The following is a 27,556-nucleotide window of genomic DNA, read 5'->3' as shown; positions in this document are numbered from 1 at the left end:
CTGGTTTTCACTTTTGGGGTATTAGCTAATTTTATGGCTTTGGTTCCTTCCTTCCTTCCTTCCTTCCTTCCTTCCTTCCTTCCTTCCTTCCTTCCTTCCTTCCTCTTCTTCCTTCCCCTCCCCATTCCTTTCTTTCTCTCTTTTCTCTCTTTCCTTACTCCACTATAATAATAATTAATATTATTATTAATAATAAAAGTCATACAGCCAAATACAGTGAATATCCTATTTCCTCCTATCTCATGACAGGTCCCCTCCTCAGAGGTGGCCAGTATCATCATTTCCTGGGCTTCCTTCAAGAGACACTGAGGGCCCAGAGGGACACTTTTGTCCCCTCCATCCTGCCTTTCTTTCCCACCTGAGCAGTATTTACCCACTGTTCTGTACCTGGCTTTTTCTCTAATAACACATCTTAAGACTCATTCCTTAACGTTTTCTGCAGTGCTGCCTCCTTTCAAAACTTATGAATATGAACAGATCCACATGATACAAAAGCAGAACAGTAGAGGAGAAGGGGCCTGCGGAGAATGTCTCCTTCCTGCCCACCTACTCCATTCTGCCCTTTTCTTTAACGTGTTTCTTGCGAATCTTCTTCTCTCTGTTCCTGCAAATGAAAACATGTTTTTACGTTTTCTCCGTCTTTCACAGAAAGACAGAGAAAAAGGGAGCACTTCCTGCATATGTTCCGTACTTTTACTGGGATGGGAGTGTTTCTGGCTTAGTTTGCAGGGCCCGTCCCCATGTCTACACATCTTCCCAGTGTCTCACAGTCCACACGGACCGTCACTTGTCTGTCAGTCCTTCAGTCCATCATCCTACGGTGGCCTCCTGGGCTTTTCACTGAGCAGCACTTGTGAGAGGCTGTTGGGTCAGCATACGTGTTGCTGTGCCTGGTCCTTGCACACAGTCATGTACTGGTGTGGATACCCCAATGATCTGTGCTGCAAAGGCCCCAGGGGCTGTCCACAGCCCCTCACCTCCGTGGGCAACCCTGTACCACAAGTGTGACTCCAGCTGGATGTTTTGTTGTTTTCCCTTGAGGCCGAGGGGGGCCCATCATGGCATGGCTCTCAAAGAGTGGAATGGACCTGCCCCTTCCTTGTGACTACACTGACCTATGACCTCTGGCCTCTCTCTCACAGCAACTAACCAACCACATCCGCGAGTCACTGCCAACCTTGCGTAGCAAACTGCAGAGCCAGCTGCTATCCCTGGAGAAGGAGGTGGAGGAGTACAAGAACTTCCGGCCCGATGACCCCACACGCAAAACCAAAGCCTTACTACAGTACGTGTCCCCCACACGCCCAGCCTGCCTCCCCTGGGCCTCCTCCCAGCCACAGGGTCCCAAGTCTAGGCTGGGCAGTGGTCATCACTTATCTATCCATTCATTCTTCCTCGTTTTTATCCATCTGTTCGTTTCCCAAGGGCCTCCTGTGTGCCAGGCCCTGTCCCGAGCACTGGGGTCACCAAAGTGATTGGGCAGATGCCCATCCCTGCCCCATGTCCTCAGAAAAGGGAGAAAGAGAGGGATGAGACAGGAAATAAGTAAATAAGAAAATGTGTGGTGTGCAAAATGATAAAATGTTAAAGGGAGGAGGGCCTAGAGAGTGCCAGGGTGGGTGTGGGGTGCCATTGAAATAGAGTACTCAAGAAGCCCTCTCTGAGATGGCGACGGTGAGGGTCAGGCAAAGGCCTGAAGAGGCAAGGGAGGGAAGCAAGTAGTCCTGGGGAATGGGGTCTGGCCAGTGCAAAGGCCCAGAGGCAGGACCATGCCCAGCCTGTGGAGGAGGGCCATGTGGCTGAAGCAGAGGGAGGGAGAGAGGGAAGAGGCGAGAGCCAGGGGGAGGGGAGGTGGTGAGGGCAGAGTGTTCAGGGCCTTTGTGGACCATGGGGGGGGGGACTTTGGCTTTTGTTCTGAGTGAGGTGGGTGGGAACCATGGAGGTTTCTGAGCAGAGGTTGGGCTTGGCCTGACTCAGGTGCTCACAAGCGCCCTCTGGCTACTGCAGGGAGGATAGACAAGGCTGCAGGGAGGATAGACAAGGGGGTAGGGCCGGAGCCGGATCCAGATCCTGTGTCAGCTACTTCTGCTTGGTCTTTTTGAATCCTCACCCTGACTCTGAGTCCAGCTCGGAGTCATGAGGGACTTACTGCAGCTGTGAAGCTGTTAGGTGGGGGAGTCGGTGTGCTCCACAATCCCAAGTTCTCACTTGGGGCCCCTCCTGCCCCCGCACTCCCAGTTTCTGCCCTGCCAGAGACCCTAAGTGCTGGAACGGCTTTGTTAGAGTGGGTTCTGGAAATTCCTTGGTAGCTCATATGGCAGATGGTGCTACTGCATAAGACCCATAGGCACACCAGAGGGACACAGCCACCTATGACCATCATAGGCCTGACATTCCCCCACCCTCTCAGCCATAAATGCTGGTCCTCTGCAGACTTCAAGAGGAGGTAGGGTCTTGTGTGTGCTGCAGAGGCCACGGCCTGCTGGGTGACCACTGGCAGGTGACCATGCTTTCCTTGCCCCTAAAATGAGGACGGTGACAGCTGTTATCTTATGTGGTTATTAGGGGAACTTGTGAAAATACTATATATTGCTTGAGAAACTTTTGACAAGAGTAGGCCAAGGGATGCCCTCCACAGACGGTCCCCACCCCCCAGGGTTTAGCACACTGTCATTTTTCACCAGTGCCCTGCAGGTGGTTTTGACATCACAGTGGAGGTGCACTACTGTCATCTGCAGCCCCCCAGGAGGGCTGGGCCTTCTTACTTTAGCATCTTATCCGCAGATCCCAGCTCCTGCTCTGGGTTGCAGGTCACACAGATAAGCGGAAGCCCCCCTCCTTCCTTTCCAGCTAGTGGTTGTTTCTTTGAATGGCTTGTTGCGTGACTTCCCACTCTTATCATAAAAATGATGCAAAGGGACTGACCGTGAAAACTCTCCCTCTGTCCTCTGTACGCTGGTTCCCATCTTCAGGTTGCCTTGCGAGAGACCTGCCTTTTTTCTTGGCCGCCTGTCCTGTTCCACAGGTTATTCCTGTTACATGACACCTGTAGGGGACATATGAGTATTTTTTGCTTCCGTATATGCTTCTCACATTCATCTTTGAGCACCCATGGGAGGATTCCTGCAGGGCAGACTCCTGAAGGAGGGGGTCTCTGGATCGAGGAGCACTTAAATTCAAATCATTATCTTCTTGGTGCCCATGCCTGCAGGTCCACAGGTCATGCACAGGTTGTGCAGTATGTGGCTCAGAGGAAGCCTACAACAGCTAACCATTTTTACTTTTATCACCACCATTATGGTTGATCATCACTCCATGTCAGGGAACAAAGTTGTACTCTGCCTTCTTTATCTCCCAGCTCCATCCTGTGACTAGAATGCAGATCATTTAAAGCCTCTGGCAGGTTCTTTCCCCAGGCAGAAGGGATGGGGACATCCTTCAGACTGCTCTCTCCTCCCTCAGCTTCTTTGTTTTGCACCTGGATCTCTCCCCATCTAGAGCTAGAAACAAGAATGCCTGTTCCCTAGACAAGTGACGGTGGCTGTACACTCAGGACCACTTGTCTCTGGTGACCACTGGTTATCATAGACATCTTACCTGCCCTGGATGCTGCTGTATTTGTTTTCTATGGCAAAGAACCATGAACTGGGAGGTTTAAACAATAGAAATTTGTTGTCTTGTAGTTCTGGATGCCGAAAGTCTGGGATCAAGGTGTCAGCGTGGTTGGTTCCTTCTGGGGGCTTCTGGTGGTTTGCTGGCAGGCTTTCGTGTTCCCAATCTCTGCCTTCAACTTCACATGGCTTTTCCCTGTGTGCAACCAAATTTCCCTTTATTCTAAGGATACCAGTCATGTGGGCTTAGGGGCCCACCCTACCCCAGCGTGACCTGATCTTAACTAATTACAACTGCAGTGGCTCTGTTTCCAAATAGGGTCACATTCAAAGCTACTGGAGCTTAGGACATCAACATGAATTTGGGGGACACAGTTCAACCTGTGACAGTTGATAATGGGGCTCTGGGAGACTGGTGTTCATGGGTAGGGCCTGGCCACCCAGCTGTGCTCTGACATCTGCATCTGCTTGTTAAGAGCTGGCTTTTCTCTGCTGGAGAAACACGAGCGCAATACAGGCACACCTTGTTTTACTGAGTTTTGCACGTCCTGTGTTTTTTACTAATTGAGGTTTGTGGCAACCCTGCTTCATGCAAGTCTCTCAGCACCATTTTTCCAACAGGCTCAGATGATGTTAGCATTTTTTAGCAATAAAATATTTTTAAACTAAGGCTCATTGATTTTTTTTTTTTAGACATAATGCTATTGAACACTTAATAGACAGCAGTATAGTGTGAAGATAACTTTTATGTGCACTGGGAAACCCCCAAAATTTGTGTGACTTGCTTTATTGTGATATTTGCTTTATTGAGGTGGTCTGGCACTGAAGCTTCAATATCTCCAAGGTATGCCTGCACTTCAGTAAGTTGAGAACTTGGGGAACGGAAATGAGGAAATGATTAAGGCAGACAGTGCGAGGGTGTAGTGATTAGAGATGCTAAGGAAAACCAAGACATTAAAAAATATTTTAGTTCTTCTCTACTGCTCACATCATCACAGCACTAATTAACACCTTGAGACGCTTTTTAAAGGCCGAGTTCTGAGGGGCACAGGTGGTACTATCATGTTTTGTCAATTATGTGAGCACTTAAAAAAAAAATTCTGACTTCTTTGAATTCAGAAGTTTTCGGTGAATTACCATTAATCAACAGCATTTTCTTTGTGGGTACATAGACTAATGGTGCCTTTTGGGATTGACGACTTCTCGGAGTTGATGAAATCTGGAATCCTCACAATGACCCTGTGTGGAGGGGCTGTTAAATCAACCTACTTTGCAGGTGAAGAAACTAAAGCTCAGGGGCAAAGCCACCTGGCGAAGGCCTGACAGCCTACAGCGGTGGAGTGCCCACTCACCCAGGCTGGGAGGTGTGGGAACTAGCAGAAGCCACCCAAACTGTGTGGAGGGAACTACCTTTTCACGCCATGGCCCTGTTGGATCAGGCCAGGCCTCAGGGCAGAGGTGAGGTTGCTAAACCATGACCCCTGTACCTCACCCTTGTCATCTGCAAAGTGGGAGTAATAACTGTACCCCTTCTAATTGTGAATGAATAATTGGAGCAGGCCTGCTACATAGCGAATACTTGCCACCTGCAGCTCTTTGTTTATTTTGACCTACACATACATTTTGCAACTGAAAGATGAAAAGAGGAAAATTGGTCGTGGCTTGACTAGGGACATAACACCAAAGCTGTGTTGAAACCTCTGCTTTGACATTCAGGTTTTCTTTTTCCTAATAGGATGGTCCAGCAGTTTGGGGTGGACTTTGAAAAGAGGATCGAGGGCTCTGGAGACCAAGTGGACACGCTGGAGCTCTCTGGGGGCGCCCGAATCAATCGCATCTTCCACGAGCGGTTTCCCTTTGAGCTGGTGAAGGTAGTGCGCTCAGGGCTGAGCCCTCCTGTCTCTGCTCAGGCATCCTGTTGCTCAGCCTCAAGCCAGGCCTACTCCCAGGGCATGAGGTCTTACACCTCTACCTTCAGGCCTGAGCCTGCTTGGGCAGAGCATGGCCTGGGGGAAGTGTCCTCTTCCAGCTTCCTTCCTTGAGCAGGCAGCTTACAGGAAAGAACAATACAAAAACTTCCATTTTTTTCCCTCTAACAAAAACCAGTATATGTTCTTTGCAAAATACGTAGAAAATAGAGGTTGTTTCACATGGGAAAATGTTCCCAGCATGTTGAAGAGGAAAAAAAGCAGGTTACAGAGCCAGGATATGCAACGTAACACATAGATTATATTTATAATTTCCTTCCTTAGGAAATTGCACGTGTGTCTAGATGTGTGTCTTTCTATAGATCTGTAAGGATGTTCTTGCAGTTCTCGGTGCTGGGATTTGAGATTCTTTTCAAAATTGACTTTGTTTTTCTTTTTACTGAGACCACATACTGTTTTTATAAAAGCCAGTAATTTTTTTTTTTTTCAATTAAAGATCAAAACCTAAAAGCAGAAAAACTGCTAACACCCACAGACAACTCCTGTTAACACCTGAATGTGTATCCTTTTAGAATCATTTCTGTGCAAATGAAAAAATCCTGTATATACACAAACATGGCATGTATATGCATCTATACTTGTTTGCACATATATATTGTTTTTAAAAGTTATGTGTCTTTGTACCCTGCTTTTTTCATGTGGTGGCCATCGTTTGAAACTAGTCATAAGCATTTCATGCATTGTCAGTGACAAAACAATATTTTATTTTATGGTTGTCCCTGTCATGCATTTAACCAGTCTCCCATTGTTAGACATTTAGGTCGTTTCCAGCAGTAATGAATAGTTCTGCAAATGTAGCTAGTTCTTTATTAATTGCTCAAGATAAATTTCTAGAGCTTTTAAAACTACCAGGTGATAGTTTAGGTATATTTTTGGAGATTTTTGATTTGTACTGCAAGTAGCTCATAAGAAAGTTTATTTGAATTTATGTTTCCCCTAAGAGAGGCAGAGTGTTAGTTTCACGGCATCCTTGCTGATACTACGTTTTTGTATTTTTTAAAATGTTGACCAATTTAACATTCCGCCATGTGAATACAAATGCACACAGAAGATAACATTCCCCAAGTATACACCTGTTGTATGGGTGCCCCAGGTACCCGCTTGCATGTGTTTGGTTTCTCTGTTCTTAGATGGAGTTCGATGAGAAGGACTTAAGACGGGAGATCAGCTACGCCATTAAGAACATTCACGGAGTCAGGCAAGTTCCGCAGGGAGAGTCACCATTGTTCCCTTCTCCTCCGCGGTGCCACCCTCCAGCCAGTTGGCCCCTCCAAACCTCTGGGTGCCCCAATTGTGAAGCTTTGACAGGGTGGTTCTCAGTAGGTATAAGTCTCTTCTTTTGGGTCTCCAAGAGCCCATGAGGGTTGATATGCTCAATCCTGTGTGAATCTGTCGTGGACCACAGGGCTGTCTTCTGCCCCTGGATTAAACATTGGTTAAACTGCCCAGTTGGCTGGCATGTGCCCTAGCAACCACGGTCAGCCAAGAAGCTCACTGCGTATTTCCCCTGGGCGGTGGGTTGGGGAAATAGATCTGAGTTATGATTATAGGAGCCCAACATTTGTCCCCATCATGGGTCCCCTGTGAGCCTCCTGGTTCCCCTCAGTATTCCAACAAAAGTAGTCACTCCAGTTGTCCAGTCTCAAATTGTTACGGGCCTTCAGGGTACCCTTGGGGTTTTTGGGTAGTGGACTCAGGCATCATGACCACAGACTTGCCGTGACCTTGGTTCTTTCTTGGGAACCCGGCCCATGCCTGTGAAATTGCTGACCGTGCTTTGTTTTTCTCTGACTTATCTCCCCTGCCCCCGGGTTCGGATGGTTTTAGGACCGGGCTCTTCACCCCGGACCTGGCATTCGAGGCCATTGTGAAAAAGCAGGTCGTCAAGCTGAAAGAGCCCTGTCTGAAATGTGTCGACCTGGTTATCCAGGAGCTAATCAATACAGTTAGGCAGTGTACCAGTAAGGTATTGGCCCCTTGGTAGGGGACTCCTGGCCGCGGTGAAACTGGGGTTCAGGGCTTCGGTATCAGGCTCCCAGCACTGCTTCAGCCTGTGCCCCATGGTGCCTTTCCCCGCAGATTGCCTCGGTTTCTGAGAACTTGGCCTTTTCCCAAAGGCTGGGGTGGGGCATGTCAGCCTGGGTGCAACCGGGGGGTGCCAGGCCTCCAGACTGGCAAGACCAGTGGGCAGGGCTCCCTGGGACCCTGATACCAAGCTTAGCATGTGTCTGATGGAATTGGGGGTGTCATTGGGCTGTTGCTTTGCTGCCTTCTGGGAAGCAGAGAGGGACCCCGCGTCAGCTGCTGGAGGCCAAGCTCCCTGAACGTTTCTGGTAGTCACCCCTTCTTGACAAATTCCTGGTTCCCTCAGGCTTCCCTTGAGCTAGCCACTTCTCTGTCCCCAAGGTGCCGAGAAAAGTCCGAACCAATAGCATTATGAGTGCTCAGATCCCAGAGCTGGCTTGGCTCCTAACCACTCCCGCCAGTTCACTTGCTCCCCCTAGGAGCAAGGCTGTCCCCTGCACCTAGGCAGCCCATCCTCAGATCTTCTAGGTCACAAGTGCCCATGTGCCTGTGTTCACAGGCCACTGCCTCCACCTGGCAGGATGCGCTGGGCTCCCCAAGGGCCTGGTTCCCAGGGCAGCACACTCTGGCTAGGCAGCTGAAGCGCTTCCCGGTGGGTGGTTTGTGCTTGCACGTCCACGATGGCCATAGAGCTCTGGGTCGGCCTTCCCAGGCAGGGGATTTCTGCTTGAGCCTCTGTTCTCAGTCTGGAAAAGCCCACATTTGCTTCTTAAGCTTCTTCGATTAGAAAAGTGAGGGAAAAGAAACCTAGATGGGTTGGAGATTATCATCCTGGAGGCTGTTGTCACAGATATGGAAATTAAAGGCATCCATACACCCTTATCCATCTCTATGAGGACACCGACAAAGCACTTCAATAATTACACCCTAGACCAAGCCCACCCCTCAGACCCAGGACGCCTCTTTGATCCGAAGCAGCTTCTGGGGCAAATGCGGGCACAGGCTCCTCCATGCATGTCACTAACCAGCTGACTCTCATTTCTCTCTCTCTCTGTCTCCCGTCCCGGGTGTGTGGCCTGCACTGTCCCTGGGTGTCTTTCTACTTGGTCCCACCCTCTGCATGACCCAGGACGGGGCTCTTCACCCCCGACATGGCCTTTGAAGCCATTGTGAAAAAACAGATTGTAAAACTCAAAGAGCCAAGTTTGAAGTGTGTTGATCTCGTGGTCTCAGAACTGGCCACAGTCATTAAAAAGTGTGCTGAGAAGGTAACAGAAGGTTTTGTTGTTATCACCTACACATTTGTCCCCCATCTTCTCCCTCTGTTGTTAGTCTTAACCCACGTATCTGGGAGAGTCTGCCTTGGCAGGAACCCCCCACCTAGGCCAGTTATCACCTAGTGATGTCTCAGCCTTGCATCAGCAGATAAAATGGGGGGAGTTGCAGTGCACATGTGTTCCACCTTTGCAGCTTGGGCTACTGAAGGGGCTGGGAGGCCTATGATGTTGCCAAATATGTTTACTAAGCAGTGGGGATGAGAATCTGTGCCCATCCCTGGGACCTTCAGAGAAGGGGGTTTCCGAACTATCACCAGAGCAGTGAAACACTGCAGTGTGCAGGACTGCATGTTCTTATGTCATGGGACATTTACTAGGTTTTCCATGAGTGATTTTTGACTGTCCGCTCAATTTTCCCCAACTTGTGGACTTTGCCCAAACTGTGGAGGATGGGCTCCCCATGTGTTTGGTTTGGTTAAAGCTGCAAAGACTGAGGCTCTGCGGTGTTAGAGGAGTGGTTCCAAAGATCAGATGGTGGGGAACAGTTTTCTGCATGGGGTCCTGCCGAGGTAGATAGCCCAGATGCTGACTCACTGTCCTACAACAAGCACTGAGTGCTCATGAGCAGGGCGAGGGCACTCACCCCAGTGACCTGGCACCTTTAATTACACTCAGTGTCCTTGCTCTCACCCAGTGCTGGGCAGGAGGGGGATGGCTGTCACTCTCTTTCTCTGCCACTTTTCACCTCCAAATCATACTCTCAAAAAGCATCTCTGCTTGTGTGTGGGCACCCTGTCGCTCTCTCTGGCCCACTGTTCCCCCACTGTCCCCTTGTCTCCCAGCTGGAGCAGCTATGAGACAGGAGTGTGGTGGGGACTCAGTGGGCCCACCCCACGTCACCCACCTTCCCTCGTGTTTTCAGTATGGTTCACATTGCTTCCCATGCCGAGAGGACCCAGCCAACGCTGCCACTCTGCTTTCCCCCTAGCTTAGCTCCTACCCCCGGTTGAGAGAGGAGACAGAACGAATCGTCACCACTTACATCCGGGAACGGGAGGGGAGAACCAAGGACCAGGTACTGACTTTTTGTTTTAATTTTCAGGTATAATTTACTTATAATAAATCTTGAGTGTATAGTCTTCTGAGTTTTGACAAATGTATACAGTAACCCCCACCTCAATCAAGATATAGATGGTTCTGTCACCCCCCAAAATTCCCATCCTTTGCCTCTTTTTGTCAGCACCTCCCCCACCTCCAGGCCCTGGCAACCACTTGGCCGCTCCTTGTTCCTATCATTTTGCCTTTTCCAGAGTGTTCTGTGAATAGTCTCCTATGGTATGTAGCTTTTTGATCCTGACTTCCTTCTCTCAGCACAATGTATTCAGGGTTCATCCCTGTTGTTTGTGGTGTATCTGAAGTTTGTTGCTTTTAATGGTTGAACGTGTGGCCCACAGCCTGTTTATCTATTTGCCTGCCAGAGGACATTAAGGTGCTTTTTTGGTTTTAATTTTCTTGTGAAGACCATCTAAGCACATACAAAGGTAGAGAGTGTGACTCCTCCGGGTAGCAACAGCATGAATCTTATAGGTCCCCTGCCGAGTGCACTTGGGACCTGGGCATGGCTCAACACCTGGTCTGAGTCACTCTCCGCTAGTTGTCTGTCGTGGTCTCTCGGCAGCTGTTTGTTCAAACCAGAACTGAAACAAGCTGATGTGCTGTATGTTGTTGTGTTATCATCTTGTTTAGAATGGTTCTTGCCCCCTTGACATTGATGGGCAAGGAACTGGCTCATATGCCCTTCAGAGGATTCCCCCAGCCAACCTGTGCCCTGCTGCCTCACAGCTTCTGTGGCCTGGAAACTCTGTCAGAAGCTTGAGAGAGTCCTGTTCATTGTTGTCATTTTTGGCAAGGATGCTGCTTTCTCCTCTACACACACCATAATGCCTGGTTTCGCCACCGTCAACAATGCCAGGCTCGACCCACAGGCTCTAGGGCGACAGGATTTAGGCTTTATAAAACCAGCAATAGTGGAGTCCATGGATGGAGCACCCCAGTATTTTCCAGCAACCCCACAGGGTCTAACCTAGTGAGCGCTCAGAGATACAATGAGGTGACAGGAAGGGACAGGGTACTGTTTAAGGGCCTGTCCCTTATCTAAGATGACATCCTGGCTGACTCCTATGCCTATGTATATGTGTATGTGTTTCATTTTAATATTCTTACCTGGCCACATTATATTTGCTGTTTAAATGTGGCACTTATAAAATGCTACCTGCTAGCTAAAAACTACATACTGTGACTTTTTTTAACCCTTTGCCGTGGGCCTCTTGTCCCCACCTCCACACAGCCAGGCAGTGGCCGAACCGAGTCTACAGTCAGTCCCAGAGGCTATGCCAGTGACACCACACTGGGCTGCCTCACTCTGCTCTGTTGGCCTAATCTTTCTTAATTGTGAGGCCCTGACACATGAAAGCACCTGGGTCCCCTTCCCCTGTAGATGTACCCTGGGGGCTGTATTAGGAATGGGGGAATCTATGTGTGGCCCTCGTCTTTCTGCCTGGGAAGCAGTGTGTTTCTGGCCCCCCCTGCTGTCTTAGTATGATCATTGCTCTGGCCACTGCCCCTGCCTGTCACATTCAGCGGTATACTAGTGTTCCTCAACTTAGAAAAGGTTACGTCCTAGTAAACCTATCGTAAGTTGAAAATATCATACATTGAAAATGCGTTTAATACTCCTAACCTGCTGAACGTCATAGCTTAGTATAGCCTACTGTAAATGTGCTCAAAACACTGACATTAGCCTACAGTTGGGCAAAATCATCTAACACAAAGAAAACACTGCAGAGTATCAGTCGTTGACTCTCCTGTTCACGTGGCTCACTGGGAGCTGCAGCTGGCTGCTGCCGCCCAGCATCACGAGAGAGTATCATACCACGTATCACTAGAAAAGATCAAAATTCAAAATTCAAAGTACAGTTTCTACCAAATGTGTATTGCTTTCACTCCATCGTAAAGTTGAAAAGTCATAAATTGAACCATTATAAGTCAGGGACCGTCTGTACTCACAGTGACCCCACTTTCCTCCAGATTCTTCTTCTCATCGACATCGAGCAGTCCTACATCAACACGAACCATGAGGACTTCATTGGATTTGCCAAGTATGTACTCTCCAGGATAGTGGCTGGCGGGGTAGCAGCGGTGTTCTTTCTCAGTCGAGTTGGAATTCCCTCAGTGGGCCGGGGCACGAGGGGTCTCTCTTTCAGTGGTCCTAGGGTGAGAGCATCTGAAAGTTTGTCTGGGCTTGTAGTGGCCCCATCCCCATTGTCCCCAGTGCACTGCCTCTTGGGCACCCAGTGGTTAGTTTAAGGAAGGAAGTGCAATCCTAGAGTTAGTCATTAGGAAAAATCAAAGCTAGCCAGCACCCAGTGTTTCCTTCCCTGCAGGACTTCTCAGAGTCTTTCAGACTCCAGTGCAGCTTTCCCAGACTCCCCATACATACTTGGCCCTTCCACGGAGTGTCTCATGGGGTCAAGGCTGCCCAGGATCCCCATGGCTTCCAACTATACACTGTAGATTTGAAACCAGAACCTTCCATGGAACCTGGATATGGGGCTAGAAAAGGGAGCTCTGATTTCAGCTGGTTATAGACATAACTACCGGTGGTCTCAGGCATCACCCACTGATTCCATCAGCCTCTGGGCCCCCCTCAGCAAGCTTGGGTGCTACATGGATTATTCTGGTGGCTCACAAAGATTTTCTTGCCTGAGTCCAATAGAATACCATACCATTGGTAGCCAACTTCCTTATGTCATTTAGATGTGCCTTCTGTGTGCCAGACCCTATGATAGCAGTAAATAAGCAAGCACAGACTCAAATCCCCACCCTTGAAGGAAGGTCCTATACTGGGGATAGACATATACCTGGGGATTTAGGATGCAGTCTGGTCAGTGCTGGGGCAGGGCTGTCTAGGGCCTGTGGGAGTCCAGAGGCATGGCCTTCTGGCATGGCATTGGGGGTGCAAGGAGGCTTCTTTGAGGAGGGGTCTGCTAGAGCCCAGTCGGGCTAGTAGGTGGGGACAAGAGGGTCTTTCTGTCAGGGGTTTCTCTGCTGGGCTAAGTAGTTACCTGGATAGAACATTTATCAGTACGCTCAACACCGTTTATTAAGCCAGCTGTCCTGTGCTGGGTACAGGGTAGGGGAGTGGAATGAATGAATGAATGAAGGCACGGTCAGAAGCTTTGGGCCCCGCTGGGCTGTCCCTGCTGGGGGCGGACAGGGAGGGGACCCTGGCCATGGGCCATCCCTCAGGCAGGGTTCTCGGAGCCTGGGGAGCAGCCCCTCTTGCTCGTGTCCTCCAGCACCAGGTGTGTGTAGGCTGAAAAGGCTGGTTCTCCCTCTTTAGTTTGCTACTGTTTTCCTCACCTTGATGTCTCTGCTTTTCACACTTCATCCACAGTTCCTTCTCACAATTTCTCCTGTTTTTCCTTTGACCACTCCACTCTTTCCTCTGGATTCCTGGGCCTTCCCACCTCCCCCAGCTGTTACTATACTGAGCAGCTGGTGACCTGGTGGGTATTGCCTGCTGTGTGCCTTTTCCCTGGTGTGAGAATGTCTGGGGGCAGGGCCCAGGGTGCCAGGCTCCACCCCGCCCAGGTATAAGCCAGAGCCCCAGGCCCGAGTGTGATTTCCCAGAGCCGAGTGTGATTTCCCAGAGCCGCACTGAACAGCCATGGGGTGGTGTCTCAGAGCCTTTGGACTAGGATAGTGAATAAGCCAAGACTTGGGCCCTGCCTTTTCAGAGCCTACAGATTTAGGGACACATCGTCATTGAACAGATTGTCACAGGAAGGTGAGAGTTGGAAAAGAGGGTAGGCAGAGGTTGTGGGAAAGGAGAGTGAGATATAAGTCCTGGAGAGACCTTCCCAAGGATGTCGTGACAGCCAGATAACAGGCAGGGGCGGCAGAGAGTGGCAGAGAGTGTTATAGACAGGAAGGAAGGTTGAGGTTCCGGAGCATAGAGAGACCACACAAGTGGGAGGTGAGTGGTCAGACCCCATCACCAAGAGTGCCTTGCAGACCTAGGGGAGGACTTCAGACTCCTCCCACCCCCAAGGCAATAGGAAATCTCTGATTAGGTGCAAACAAGTGGACTGCCTGGAGAGGGAGGGGGCTGAAAGGCCCTTTGAATATAGCATATCTGGGATCTCTCCAGCATTCAGCCAGTACCGTGGGTGCCTTAGCTTGGTCCTATCTCTTTTAAGTACTATTGATTAGATTTCTTCCTTTGCTTAGATGTTCTGGGCTGCTTTCCCACTGCTCTTTAAACACTAAAAACAGGGCCCAGAGGAAAAGCCCTGTAATAAACGTTGAATAAACTCATTGTTAGATAAATCGTTGGATAAAATTCTGCCTTTGTTCTTAATGTTTCAACTACCGATCAAGGAACAGAGGCTATATCCTTTATGCTCTTGCGTGCACACACTATTTATCCAACAGCCAACTTGAACTTAAAGGTAAAACCGCAGAGGCAGTCAGTAAAGGAATGAAACAAGATGATTTGCCTTTTCATATTGTTTGGAAAGTTCCAGCTAAAGCAATACAATAAGAAAATATGATGCCTGAGTAACAGGAGACAGAAATTGTTTGCAGATGGCAATATGATTGTTCTAGGAGGAAATATATTGGGATGAACAAAGGAGCTAAGTAGGTGCCCACATATGAGATATGTGGCTTCTCTGCACTCATCTTTTTCTGACACAAACCAGCCAGGAAACAGGATAAAAGAAGAAGAAAAGAGATCTGGAGCTGTAGACAAATAAAGGACCTTGTAGAAACATACCCTGTTGACCTTGACTGTCCTCTGGTTTGGGTCAGGGGCCATACAAGATGAGTGGTGTTTTATTGGCAAGTAGCTGACCCAGTCTGATCTCCCGGGTCTGACAACCCCATGGTTAGAGCCACTTAAAACTTGGTGCGGGGGTCAGGGATAGGAATTGAGAACAAGAAGAAGCCTCAGATTTTTGACCCCTAAACAGTTTGGTGCTCAGGTTACGCTGAAGCCACTATGGCTACCTTCCATACACCTGGGACTCCAGTTCCCCTTGCCCACTCTCGGAGGCTCCAGGATCTAGTGGCTTCTAGAAGTAGCTGGCACCATCAGGAGTGGCCAAGATTAGGGCCTAGAAGCCTGTTTAATTCCATACGTTTTCTTATTCCATGAGCCCAAGCTCTTCCCTTTGGGCAGCTCTTTGTGTGCAGGGGGGCTTCTCTCTGACTGTTTTTAACTGGTCACTGGCCCTTCTTGTAGGGGAGAACCCCATCTGGGCCGTGAGGGCCTCTTGCTCCTTGTCCCTCTTGGCATTTCCTCTGCATGAGCTTCTTTGTGCTTTGGTTTCAGTGCCCAGCAGAGGAGCTCACAGCTGAACAAGAAGAGAGCCATTCCTAACCAGGTAACTACCCCTCCAGGGCCTGCAGTTCTACCCTCAGGGGCGGGGGCAGGAGGGCACGAAGGGACCACTAAGCCTGGTGATGGTACCTGGCATGTGGCATGCCCCACCAGATTCTGAGAGCCAAAACTCTGACAGGGCTAAAGGGGCTGATTTTGTGCACCTGAAATGCTCTATCTGAACATCCAAGGCCATGAACTTGACCCTCTAGGCAGCCCAATCACCAACATGTCTGCAGCCACGTGGGATTCCCAGCCCCAAAGGTTCCTTATCCTTTGCCTGTGGCAGATATTACTGGTTGATCTTAGCATTCTTGCCCACTGCGCCTAGAATTTGGAGCCTGTGGGAGGTTGCATTGTAACAAGCAGTTTGGGGAAGCTGAGAGTGCTTTGACTCCACACCTAGAGAAACCCTAAGCTACACACAGGATTTTCTGCCTTGATGTTGTGCCCAGCCAGAGGCCTGTGCAATAGGAACAGCTTTGTGTCTGCCAGTATTAGATACTTTTTTTTTTTTTTTTTAAGAAAACCATCATCTTTGCAAAAATTTATGCCAGCGTCCCACACTTCTCCACATCGGGTGGGGTGGGGGCTCTGCTGTTTATCTTGCACGATTATAGAGCCCTCTGGAAAAGAAGGGTGTAACCACTGCATGATTTATTTATTTATTTATCCATTCATTTATTTATTTATTTTGCGCTTGCCATAGGTAATATGTAATGTTGCTTTTTTGTTTTGGGAAATGATAATGAATTAAATATTAACACCATGAATATAATTAATAGCATGTAATTTTTTTTTCTTTTGCTGTTTTTTTCCCCTCTGCTCTTCTTTCCTCCCACTTTTGTGCTTTCCCTGCTTTTTCTCTGTCCCCTCATGTCCCTTACGTCTCTTTTTCTGCACCTGCTCTTCTTCGATTTACCCACAACCCTAACTTTGTATTTTCAAAGGGAGAGATCTTGGTAAGTACCCACTTGGCGTGGCAGCGACATTAGAGAACCTAGTAGTGGTGGTGACCCCACCACCCTTAATACTCCCTTACCCCTAAAATAACAAAACAACTAAAAGTCAAACTAACCTAAAAACCCCTGCCACGGCCAGTGCCTGAGGTCGTGTGGCCCCAGGCATAAGCCGACTCACACAGACACTAACCTGATTGCTGCCCTGGTTGAAGGCCCACCTGTCTGGCCCATTCCTGACATGTCGTCCTGGTTTCCTGTAGGTCAGGGATGGCAAATACTTGGCGAACATCCCATACCTTCTTCCCCTCATATCCCTGGCCATGGAGGATTTTGCTCAAGTCCTTCTGGAACTTGCCACCACTCCATCTCCATTGTAGACATCACCATGAAGAAATTTCCCCATCCTGTGCTCATGGCAGACATTACTAATTGATTCAGCACTCTTTCTCTTGTGCGTCTCCCCTGTCACTTGCCCACGGCAGACATCACTAATCAACCCTGCCATCTTTTCCTAAGCATGCCACCCACCACTCCCCATTCTATGGCAGATGTGACTAATTGACCAGAGATTTTTTTTTTTTTGTCCCACATAATAGCTTTGCGTGTGACAGTTTCCTAGTAGACATGACTAATTGATGAGGGAACTCTCCTGGATGCTGCCACTATCCTGCCTCCATGGCAGATACAAAGGTGGATTAGGCTCTTCTGTTCCACTTGCCCCCATTCCTTATCCTTTTCCTGTGGCTGACATCACTAGTTGATCCGAGTGTCTTTTCCCACCGTGCCTAGAATCCTTACCATAGGACTCCAGGCAGTTCCTACATGTTGATTGTTGTGGCCCCCATATGAGTGGTATTTGCCATCCCTGTTGTAGGTTACGCTTCCTCTCTGTGTGCGTCCTGGCCCAGTGGGGAGCAGGTACTGCACACATCTGAGAGTTGAGTTCTTTTCAAAGTGCCCACCTCCAGGCAACTGGCTTCAGCCCTGGATCTCCACCTCTGAGAGCGTGGCCTAGGCCTCCAGCTCTCACAGAGGCCTTCTTCTCTGGGATGCTCACCCACCACCAGCCACTGAGGCAGCTGGGTCAGACCCACTGCTGCCCTCTGACCTGGATCTTCTGGCGACTCCAGGATCTTTCCAGTAGCTCAGCTGATCCTGTGCTGGGCCTCTCTTGTGCTCAGGGCCTAGAATTTTCTCAGAAGATACAGAAAGGGCCAAAGCTTGGCAAGGTGGAGGGTGGGGGAGCAGTGGTGGAAGAATGGATTGTCTTTGGCCCAAGGTCCCATTTTCCAATGTGTTACCCCCATTCCCCTTTGAACTTGAATGATTTCTTGCCTCTAAACAACCCAGGGGTCTGCTTCTCCGAAAGGCTTAGTCATTCTTTTCCTGCTGGTTCCCACACCCTTGGCCAAAAAGTATGGCTGGTCCCTGGGTCTCCCAGCCATGGTTGCCATCCCTGCCTGGGCAACTGGGGCTGGGACCCTCACCTGGGAGAAGGCTGGCCCACCCTGCTAATGAGCCTCAGCTGTGTCGCTTCTTGCCTGCTTCCCGTGCTGTCCCATTGGCTCTTCCTCACACCCGGGCATACCTGCATGCTCGTTGCTGAGCACCCTGGAACATGGGAGCTCTGCACACCTCTTCTGTCTTTCCCCGCCCACCTCGTTCTAAGCCCAGCCCCCTTGGGCACAAATCTGGCTTTCAGATGAGGGGCCCCAACCAACCACTTCTTTTCCTCTAGACTCAGCATTTGCGTCTGCCACCATCAGCTTGTACCTCTCCAGGGTGGGGTTTTGTCTCTGACCCCAGTTGGGCTTCCAGGGCAGTAGCTCTCTGTGTGGCTTGAGGGAGAAGTTACCTTGGGGCTCTCTGAGCCTGACCAAGCAGCCTCCCACCCTAAGGCCCAGATGTGCCCATCCCGGCTCAGTCCCCACCCTGTGGCCACATGCCTTGCAGCACAGCCAGGGTCCACCCACCAACTCTGACCAGGATTAACCAAGGGTGAAGGCAGGCAAGCCAGTCCACTGAAGGGTGGTCAGAGCACATCTGCCCCCTGGGAGCCAGGCTGGGCCGGGAATGCAGAGGACTTGCCATGGGAGGATTTTTGGGGGAGCATTGGAAACCTTTCGCTCCACACACCCCTTTCTCCCTCCCCTGGCTGTCAACCAGTGACTGAACTAAAGGTTAAAAACAACTACTCTGTGGGCCTGGACTAAGCCAGGCAGGCCCCACCCTACCCCTGGGGGCCAGAGGAGCAGGCATGAGCAGAGCTATGGAGCTGAGTGTGGTGGCCAGATGCAGGGGCTCCTTCCTGGGTCCTGTGCAGGCTGGCCTTAGGCCTGCATCTGGAGATCAGCCTTACCCCAGCATGATGAGCCTGAGACTGAGGGTGTTCCCAAGACTTGAGACTTTCAGTGCTAAACTGGGGCTTCCTGGGCAAACTGGGGTGAGTTGTTCACCCTGGTGCCAGGGAGGATTCCATGACCACGTTGGACCTGATGGTCTCTGCTCCCTTGCCTGCAAGGCAGCCGATAGGTGGGCAGGTGCCAGAGGTCACTCCCTGTTCCCTGATAGCCACAAGACTCCCAAGTGCTGTCTTGTCATCCCAGGGAGGGAGAAGTCTATGACCTTGTCCTTAACAAGAGCTTCTAGGTAGCATCTCATCCCCAGCCTGGGCAGGGACTTCTGTGTGCTCCCTGGGGTCTCCAGAACACTCTGTGACCACCTCTACCTTTGTGGCCTCAGAGGCTCAGAGTCCACGCCCAGCCCCAGGAGGGGTGAGGGCTGGGGCCTTGTCACCCTATTTAGATATGACAGGTGTGGGGGTAGGTCAGGGTAGGCAGGATGAAGCCTCTCCTGAGACCTATCCACTAGGAAGGCATGCAGGCCCTAGAGGCATGCCTGTAGCCTCACCTAGGGAGCTTTTGCCCCACCCCACAATCTGGGGTCACAACACTAGCCCTTCCCAGCTCTCTAGCCACACACAGCCCACCCTCTGCAGCTTGGCCTAGTCTGTCACTGCCTCAGCCTGAGGTGACCCTGTCTATGCCACCATCTGCTTCCCACTGCTTGGGGTTCCCAGTCCAGAGTGGTAGGGGCTCCGGCCTACAGAAGGCCTCAATGGCCCAGGGAACATGGGAGCATAGTTCCCAGGCTGCCTGCATTTAACTCTCAGGTGAGTTTCCCCATGCAGGCCTGGGTTCTGCTTCTCATTGGGATGATAGCTCTGGCCTGATAAGCCCCATCTGGGGGGTCTCCCAGGCAACAACCCCATTAGGCAGAGAAAAGCTGGACCACAGTGCTTGAGGCCAATGTGGGGCATGTCCCCTGCAGGTCCCCCAGCCTCAAACCTATGGGTGGAGGTGTTCCTGTATCTTTATACTCGACAAAAGAGCCTGTGGGGAAGGGAGCCCTGGGGTGGGGCTTGTCAGAGCAGGTCCCTGTGCCCACTGAGCACCCACCCCAGCAAGCTGGACAGATGAACTGACAAGAGTAGACAGCAGAATTGAGGCTGCGAGTTGAGCCTCTGCTGATTGGCTCCTGATAGGAGTGATGAAAAGCCACTTTATTGCATGTATGACTATTCACCTGAGCGAGTGCTGGTTTCCAGCAGGAAGTGCTTGGGGCGAGGCAGAGTTGGGTTGTCTGTCTTCTGGCTGGAGGTATCTCTGCCTTTGTCCCCTGGCTTCCCGCCTTGCTGGGGGTAAGGGCGCTGTGCTGAGGGTGGGCCGGGCTGGGTGATGGGTCCCCCACTGAGCCACACCCTATCCCCCAGGTGATCCGCAGGGGCTGGCTGACCATCAACAACATCAGCCTGATGAAGGGTGGCTCCAAGGAGTACTGGTTTGTGCTGACGGCTGAGTCTCTGTCCTGGTACAAGGACGAGGAGGTGAGTGGCTGACGGGGACGGGCCGTAGGGTGAGAATGGGTGGTCTGGGTAGTTGCTCACTTGTTCACTCACTGGTTTACTCATTCACTTACTTGCTCACTGTTCATTTGAGAAAGGTTTCCCAAGTACCACTGTGCTCAGAGCTCACCAATATGATGGGAACAGCCAGGGCTGGAGGGCTAGAGGGTGTGCCAGGCGTTGCACATCATATCCCTCACGGCCCCCTGTGGGGAGATGGTGGAGGGAGCCACTGGCAGGCTGGAAATGAACCCAAGCCTCCAAAGACACAGCAAGGGAGGGCTGCCTTTCAGAGGGCACACAGCCTGAGGTCAGGGTCTTACACTCACAGCCTGGCTGCTGGGTTGCTGGGGTTTTCTGGTCTGCAGCCTACATAAGCTCGGCCAGGCCCTTAGCCATTCTGGGCCTCAGTTTGTGAAGCAGGTAAAGTGGCCCCTGCCTACTGTGAGGTGCTTAGCTGTAGTGTCTGTCTTTAGGACATTCTACATGTGCTTGTCCTTATCAGAAAGGCAGAGGGAGGCCTCATGGAACAGCACCAGGAACAGTGACCACAGGAAGCAATATTACATGCTGCTTCGTGATGGTCTCCGTGAACCTCCGGTGGGGGGGCTATGAGTGCACCCCCAGCCCAGTAGGCAGCCTCTCTGGGCAGTACTGCTGGCACTGCCATCCAGGTCCCTCCTCTGCCTCTGCTTTGGCCCATTCTCCCATTCTGAGTGTCCCATGTCTTTGCTTAGTTCTCTTAATGGAACAGTGTAACTGGCAGAGTGGCTTGGGAGTGAAGCCACTCCTTTGATTCCTGTGCCATCATAGGCCAAGGGTTATTAGCAGGGGGCACTGTCATTTCCCTAGGTTGCCTTGGGAGAGGGCCACAGGCTCTCCATGTTGGTATTAGATGTCTGTGACAGAGGCTCAAAATGAAGTTACTTAAAAAACAAGTCTGTTTCTCCTGACCCTGGTGAGCTTGGTGGCCCTGCACTATGTGGCTGTCCAGGGCCCAGGCTTTGTCATCTCTGTTGGCTCCCCTTCATGGCCCAAGATGGCTGCCCCCGTGCCCATCACCATATGGCCTCTAGCGACCCCAAGAAGGAAAATAAGGGGCCTGATAAGGAGGGTGCACACATCGCTCTACTGAGATGTCCCTGACCAGAATCTAGTCACATGGCCACTGTGTGTCCCGTTCACCTGGGATGGCATAGCCACCAACCCAGCCCAGGTGACCTTGGAGAAGTCAGGCTTTTCTGGTTGCCTCTAGAGCCCCAGCTCTCTTCCCCATAGGGGTTTGGGAGGACCCCCTGTGGAAGTAGCTCACTCTAGAGGCCTTGCTGGCAGCTAACTCCGTCCTGGGCCAGCCATGCCAGGCCCAACCATGTGTGCTCCTACCGAGGCCCAGAGAGAAGGCAGATAGAGCTCTGTCGGGGCCCTTTGGTGGCCCTCTTGTTTATGAAGCCCACACCCTGTTCCGGGCTCACTGGCTGAGGAGCCCGCTGAGGCTACACAGGGAAGGGACCCTCCTCCCCTTCCCTAGAAAGTCCTTACATTTTGTCAGTGAAGAAACAGGCTCAAGCAGTGACTTGCCCAATGTCACAGAGCAGAGAAGGGTCCCTATGAGTGACCCTTGGGAAGGCCCTTGGGGATTAGGTCATCTCACTCCTCGTGAGGCCAGAGACTTATCCCTGGGATGTTCTGGAAGTCTCAGGAGATCCAAGTCCCCCAAAAGGAAGGGACCGTGTCTGGGTGGCTGTTTCTGAACCAGGGTGGGGGGGTTGTCCAGGGCCCCACAGCACCATGGTGTTGGGATGTGGAAGTGGGGCAACACCAGGCGTTCCGCAAAAAACCCATGTGGCCAGAGCAGCTCCTAAAAATGGCCGGGTGAGGCGTAGGGTGACGCTCTCACAATTTTCCCCCTCTCCACCCCCGCAGTCTGAAACTCAGTCTGCTATGTGGTTTGTCAACTGTCAGGCAAGCTCAGGGCAGGTATCCTCACTTTTTGGCTTGGGAGGGTCCCCAGGGCCTGGCACCAACCTTAGAGAGCTGTATATAGGGGCCTTAGGGTCCAAACCCCAACCTGGTTTGCTACATGGACCAATTGCGAGTCCAGTTTCTCTTCTTTAACTTAAGAAGGGGCCTGCTGTTCGTTTTCCCCTCATCTGGGGGTTGCAAGCAGGAGCCTCAGACTCTCCCTTGGGGCCTCAAACCAGAGGCAGGGGAGGTGTTGGCCGGAGAGTGGAGCGCCCCCTGGCAGTAATGAGAACCAGCAGGCCTGTGACAGGAGCCCTGTGTGTGCCCCAGACACAAAGCAGGCTCGGATCTGGAGAGCAGAAGCAAAACCCTGCTATTCCCCCGCTACCTTTGAGACTCTCAGAGTCACACGTGACGGCTACCCGCATGGTTTAGAACAGCCTCAGAGAGGGGCAAGACGCCTACCCGTATTTCTTTATTTGAAAAAATAAATACGAAGAGGTGGTTACAGCACGGGATAGTAGGCGGGCAGTTCAACGAGGGCCCCCAACCTCACGGCCAACGTCGGGGCTCTGTCTATCTTCCCTTGGTGCCTATTTACCCACCCATGCCTTTCTGGATTCCAGAATCTTTTGTTTAAGTCTCTGTCCCAGTGAGTGATTAGACTCACCTCTGGGTCTGCCTCGTTGTGGGAGTGGCAGCAAGTTTAGGGGGGCCCAGTTCCGATATGCCGCTGGCCCGAGCCCAGCCTAACCAATGTGCAGACTACTGTACACATTCAGAGCCCCCTGAACAGGTAGTCTGAACACTGGGCTAGTGGAGCCGGCTTTTCATCCCATGGGCCCCACAGGCAGCAGCAGGGCTACCACACCTCAGCACCTCCGAGCAGGCAAGGAAGCCACTGCTCCGCCTGTGACAATCCACTTTGGCTCTTCTGATGTGGCGAGGCAGGGCGGCTTGCATCTGGAGAAAGTTGTGGGTTTTCAGGAAATCCTAAGGAGGGAGTGGGCGGGAGGGAGGGTTTGATTCTGTGGCCTCTGCATGCAGGAGACAGTCTCTTTGGGGGTTGGGGTGGGGGTGGGCGCACGCATGCCTGTGTGTGTGCATACGTGCGTGTGTGTGCGCACACCGGCAGCCTCAGGAAGGGAGCCACTGTGCTCTGGGTGGAATCACACTGTAAGCAGTTCCAGATGTAGCGTCTTGCTCGGGTCCGAAAGGACTCTGACTCAGTTACTTGGCCTGGCCAGCTGACTAGAAGCTCCTGCCTCATGACATGGCAGGGTGGGGCAGTGAAGGGCCTTCTACAGACTTCCAGTTAGGGAACTCCCACCCTGGCCCCTTCTAAAGCCCCCAAAACTTCCCTGAGAGGTTGGAGGACCCCAGGCCTTGCCTGGGACACCATTTCTTCACTACCCACCTCCCAGGTCTTCAGCCTGAGTGGGAGTGCTTCCATCTCAGGCTACCAGGCTCCTTTTCCTGCCTCACCATGGCTTGGCCCAGAGGAGTGCTCTGTCCTGCTTCCTCCCTGCCCAAGCCTGGTAGGTTGTCCCTGGGGCCATGAAAGTAAAAGGCAGACAGACAAAAGAAAATCCCTGGTGCCTTGTATGCACCAGCTCAGGGGTTGGCCTGTGCCCAGTACTTTCACACATCGTGGCAATCCTAACCTCAAACCAGGAGAGCAAGACTCCTGTGCACCTTTAACAAATGCTGAGGCAGAGGGCCAGTGACTTGCCCAAGGGCACATGGTCAGGGAGGGGCAGAGCTTGCTGAGCTCTCAGTGCTAAATGACTGAGTTCACGCACCAAGCCTGCCACTTGTTCCTGCCTCCCTGCCCACTCCAAGCCAGGACCCACCAGCCAGGGAGCACCCAGCTCCCTTCCCTTAATCACCTTGAATTTGGAAACAGCAGCCATGTTGAGCTTCTCTCTGGGGCCTTCCTATAGATAGGGTCAAGATACGTGAAAAGAAGTGGACTGAGTGAGGGGGCAAGTCTTGAGTTGTGTCTACTATGAAGACTGACAGTGATGCACCAGCTCTGTGCTGGGCAACGAGGGAGTGAACATTGGGCTTTGGAATGTGACTTACCAAGCCCATGCCTTTGGCCAAGGGATGTCTTCCCTGAGCTGCTTCCCCAGAAGCCATCAGAACTGCTATGCCTGGCCCTCACTTGGTACTTACTGAACAGGCTGCTCTTAGGAAGCAAGTGACACTTAATTTGGCTTTGCGGCTCCAGCATCGTTTGGTGGGACTTGCTTTCCAGCTCCACTCCTGCCCTCCTCCCTGTCCCATTCTGTGCCTCAGACTTCTCATAAAGCCGTAACCAAGTTAACGCTTTCATTCCCTCAGCCTGGAGGGGAGAATTGGTTGGATTCAGAGTTAGTCAGTTTTGAGCACCCGTTGTGTGTCAGTGACAAAAATAGACAGGAGTCCCTGCCCTTGAGGAATGATGAGTTCAGTCCAAGTGACAGATGGCAACCTAGGTATATAAGCAAAGTATATTAGCACTGAGGGGAGAAATGGGTGTGGGGTCAGGGCAGGTGTTGCCAGGAGGGTCGCCTCTGCACAAAGACCTGAAGGAGGCAGGTAGGGAGCCACAAAGGCATTGGGGGGATGAGTGTCCCAGACAGTGGTCTCAGTTGTGCAAAGGCCCCAGGGAGCAGGGAGCTTGCCTAGGGTGTTCAGGAAGCATCAAAGGGTCTGGCAGGGTTAGCAAGTGGGTGGCAGTGGTGGATGAGTTAATCTAAAGTGACCAAGATGGGAAGCATCATGTGTTAGTGGTGATCCTCATGATGGAGTCCAGCCTGGGACATCCTCAGGTCCTCAGTTAAACAGCTCAGGTGTAACCCCTTCCCTTCCACCTTCAGGAGAAAGAGAAGAAGTACATGCTGCCCCTGGACAACCTCAAAATCCGCGACGTGGAAAAGGGCTTCATGTCTAACAAGCATGTCTTCGCCATCTTCAACACCGAACAGAGGTGAGGGCGCATAGGGTCCCAGGGTGGACACTGATGGCCTCCTTCAGTCATTCAGCAGCATCCATTGGGCACTGGTGTATATCCCTGCCTTGGAGTTTCACATTCCAGGAAGGGAGTCAGGCAATAAACAAAAATGTCATGGGTGCTTCTGATGGGTGGTGGTGAAAGACCTCTCTGGGCAGGGAATGGGATGAAATAATGGGGGAACCATGGAGGGATATAAGCAGAGGAGGGATGGACCCAACTTGGGTGTTCACCGGCGCCCCAATCTGCACCACCAGTTTCAGCTGAGCCTCCTGTTTTGTGTAAGGAAAGTTCTGTCCTACTTTGTTCTGGACTGACCTAAAGCTCTGAGACCTACTTTGGCCATCAGCTGGCTCCAAAAACCGTTACAGCTCTTTTAGGCTTATCTCCCTCTCCCCTGCACAAGAAGCCTTAGGGAGCTCAGGTCTATCAGGAAGCTCTTCCTGGCTGTGTGACACCAGACAGCCGTCCCACCTCCCTGGCCCTGTGCTCCCTGTGTAGGAGGGTGAAGACATTACCTGATATATAACTTAGGGGTTCAGAAATCCCAGAATAATAATAGTGGAAACAGATAGAAGTTTTGGTTTTATATATAAGTTAAGTTCAGACTTTAGCAGCTGGGGAAGGTGGGGCAGCTCTGCGAGCCCAGGCCCTCCTGATTCTTCAGCCTTCCTCCTTTTTGTCCAGGATGGCTGTCCAAACTCCAGCCATTCTGATGTTCCAGGCAGCAGGGAAGAGGAGGAGGAACATTGAAGGCATATCCCTCCCTTCACAACTCCTTCCAGAAGTCCCTAGGGGCAGCCACTCACTGACCACCAGTTGGCCACAGCTCTCACAGGGCCATGCCTAACCCCACATCCAAATCTCACGAAAGGGCTTAGAGGCAGTTTGGCCATCTCAGCCATTCCTGCCCTATGGGACAGGATAGGGTACAGGTACTGCTACCGTCCTGGTGCTTCATGAGTGTCTGGGTCAAGTCCCAGTCACTCATACAGACCCAGAGCTCACTATACCTGAGCCAGGCCCATGGTAAGGGTCAAGCACATGCCTCTCCCTCTCTCCAATGAAGAAATGTCTACAAAGACCTGCGGCAGATCGAGCTGGCCTGTGACTCACAGGAGGATGTGGACAGCTGGAAGGCCTCGTTCCTCCGAGCTGGTGTCTACCCCGAGAAGGACCAGGTGAGGAGCCGCCCTGCCCTTCCTGGCCAGCGTACCTTTGGCTGAGTTCACACTGTCTGGGAGAGGAAGGGGGCTGGGGTCTCATAGGATGAGTCATTTCCAGGCTGTATTTGCTACAGGTCTCTGAAGGCACATATCCCATACCCTTGAGCAAACAAAACAAAGGTGGGAGCAGTTGTCATCAAGGGCCAGACAGGGACACATAGGAACTGGGATCCTGTCTGCTTTGTTCTTCCTTCTGTTCATGAGGCAGAGTGAACATGGCTACCCTTGGCCCCTAAAGTAACATGTTCCACTTTTCAAGTGAGAGGGTCTAGTCCACTTTGGGTCATGGTCACCCCATCTGGGCAGCTCAGGCCAGGGGCAGGCAGGGCCACATGGTGGCCATCAGGGGTTAGCCCTGGAGGGTCGGTTTTGGGTGGTCCAGGGCAAGTAATTCCCAGACAAGGGGGGCTTTCCCACACTCACTTTAGGCTGAAGTCACCCCTCACTGCCTCCCTTCCCAACTCTTGCAGGCAGAAAATGAGGACGGAGCACAAGAGAATACCTTCTCCATGGACCCACAGCTGGAACGCCAGGTGGAGACCATTCGCAACCTGGTAGACTCCTACGTGGCCATCATCAACAAGTCCATCCGTGACCTCATGCCAAAGACCATCATGCACCTCATGATCAACAATGTGAGTGCCTGGCCCTCCAGGGCCACCAGTCATGGGTAGGGGCCAGGGGGGCCCCAGCCAGATTTGGCCTGAACACTGTATAAAATCAAAAACTAGAGTGAGTCGCCACCTTTTAAATACCAAAATCAGGATTCCCAGCCTTTTTTGGGAAATTGGAAGGTGCAGGCCACACAGGGCTCACACTCCCATTTATCAGGTAATTGAAGCTAACACAACACAGGTGTGCTTTCTCTAAATTAATTTCATTAGTCTTACAATAACTCTAGGAGAGAGGGGGACTGCTATCATCTCCATTTTAGACAGGAAAACAGAGGCCCAGAGATGTCAGAAGAGTGGAAGGCGGGATTCAAAGCCAGACTGAGCCCGCCCCCAGCTGTGGCCTGGTGTTAGCAGCCCACCTCTATCCCTGGGCATTAGCTGCCTGCCCCAGGACCTGCAAGCCTCTCAGGGCTTCAGGCTTCTCTTTGGTAAAGTGCAGCTATACTGATGTCTCCCACTCCAGCTGCTGGTAGGGGTCAGGGGT

General features: G+C 51.5%; 1 protein-coding gene across 9 annotated transcripts in view; it reads left to right on the top strand.

Moving 5' to 3' along the window:
- The window catches only part of DNM2 (dynamin 2), an 83,413-nt gene that overhangs the window by 50,374 nt on the left and 5,483 nt on the right, over window positions 1–27,556 (top strand). For 4 of the 9 annotated variants that reach the window (XM_016153476.2, XM_016153471.2, XM_016153468.2 and 1 more), the window contains 12 exons: window positions 1,143–1,285; window positions 5,347–5,482; window positions 6,730–6,797; window positions 7,427–7,565; window positions 9,890–9,976; window positions 11,989–12,059; window positions 15,299–15,350; window positions 16,297–16,308; window positions 20,081–20,194; window positions 25,039–25,148; window positions 26,242–26,353; window positions 26,869–27,033. In XM_016153476.2, the coding sequence (XP_016008962.1) occupies window positions 1,143–1,285; window positions 5,347–5,482; window positions 6,730–6,797; window positions 7,427–7,565; window positions 9,890–9,976; window positions 11,989–12,059; window positions 15,299–15,350; window positions 16,297–16,308; window positions 20,081–20,194; window positions 25,039–25,148; window positions 26,242–26,353; window positions 26,869–27,033 (1,209 nt within the window). Of the gene's footprint in view, window positions 1–1,142; window positions 1,286–5,346; window positions 5,483–6,729; window positions 6,798–7,426; window positions 7,566–8,753; window positions 8,893–9,889; window positions 9,977–11,988; window positions 12,060–15,298; window positions 15,351–16,296; window positions 16,309–20,080; window positions 20,195–25,038; window positions 25,149–26,241; window positions 26,354–26,868; window positions 27,034–27,556 lie in introns of all 9 variants that reach the window. The other 5 variants (XM_016153472.2, XM_016153470.2, XM_016153475.2 and 2 more) reach the window with 3 other exon arrangements.

Source organism: Rousettus aegyptiacus, unplaced genomic scaffold (genome assembly GCF_014176215.1).
Source record: "Rousettus aegyptiacus isolate mRouAeg1 unplaced genomic scaffold, mRouAeg1.p scaffold_m13_p_16, whole genome shotgun sequence".
Classification (NCBI taxonomy): Eukaryota; Metazoa; Chordata; class Mammalia; order Chiroptera; family Pteropodidae; genus Rousettus; species Rousettus aegyptiacus.
This window is presented reverse-complemented; position numbering and strand designations above follow the sequence as displayed.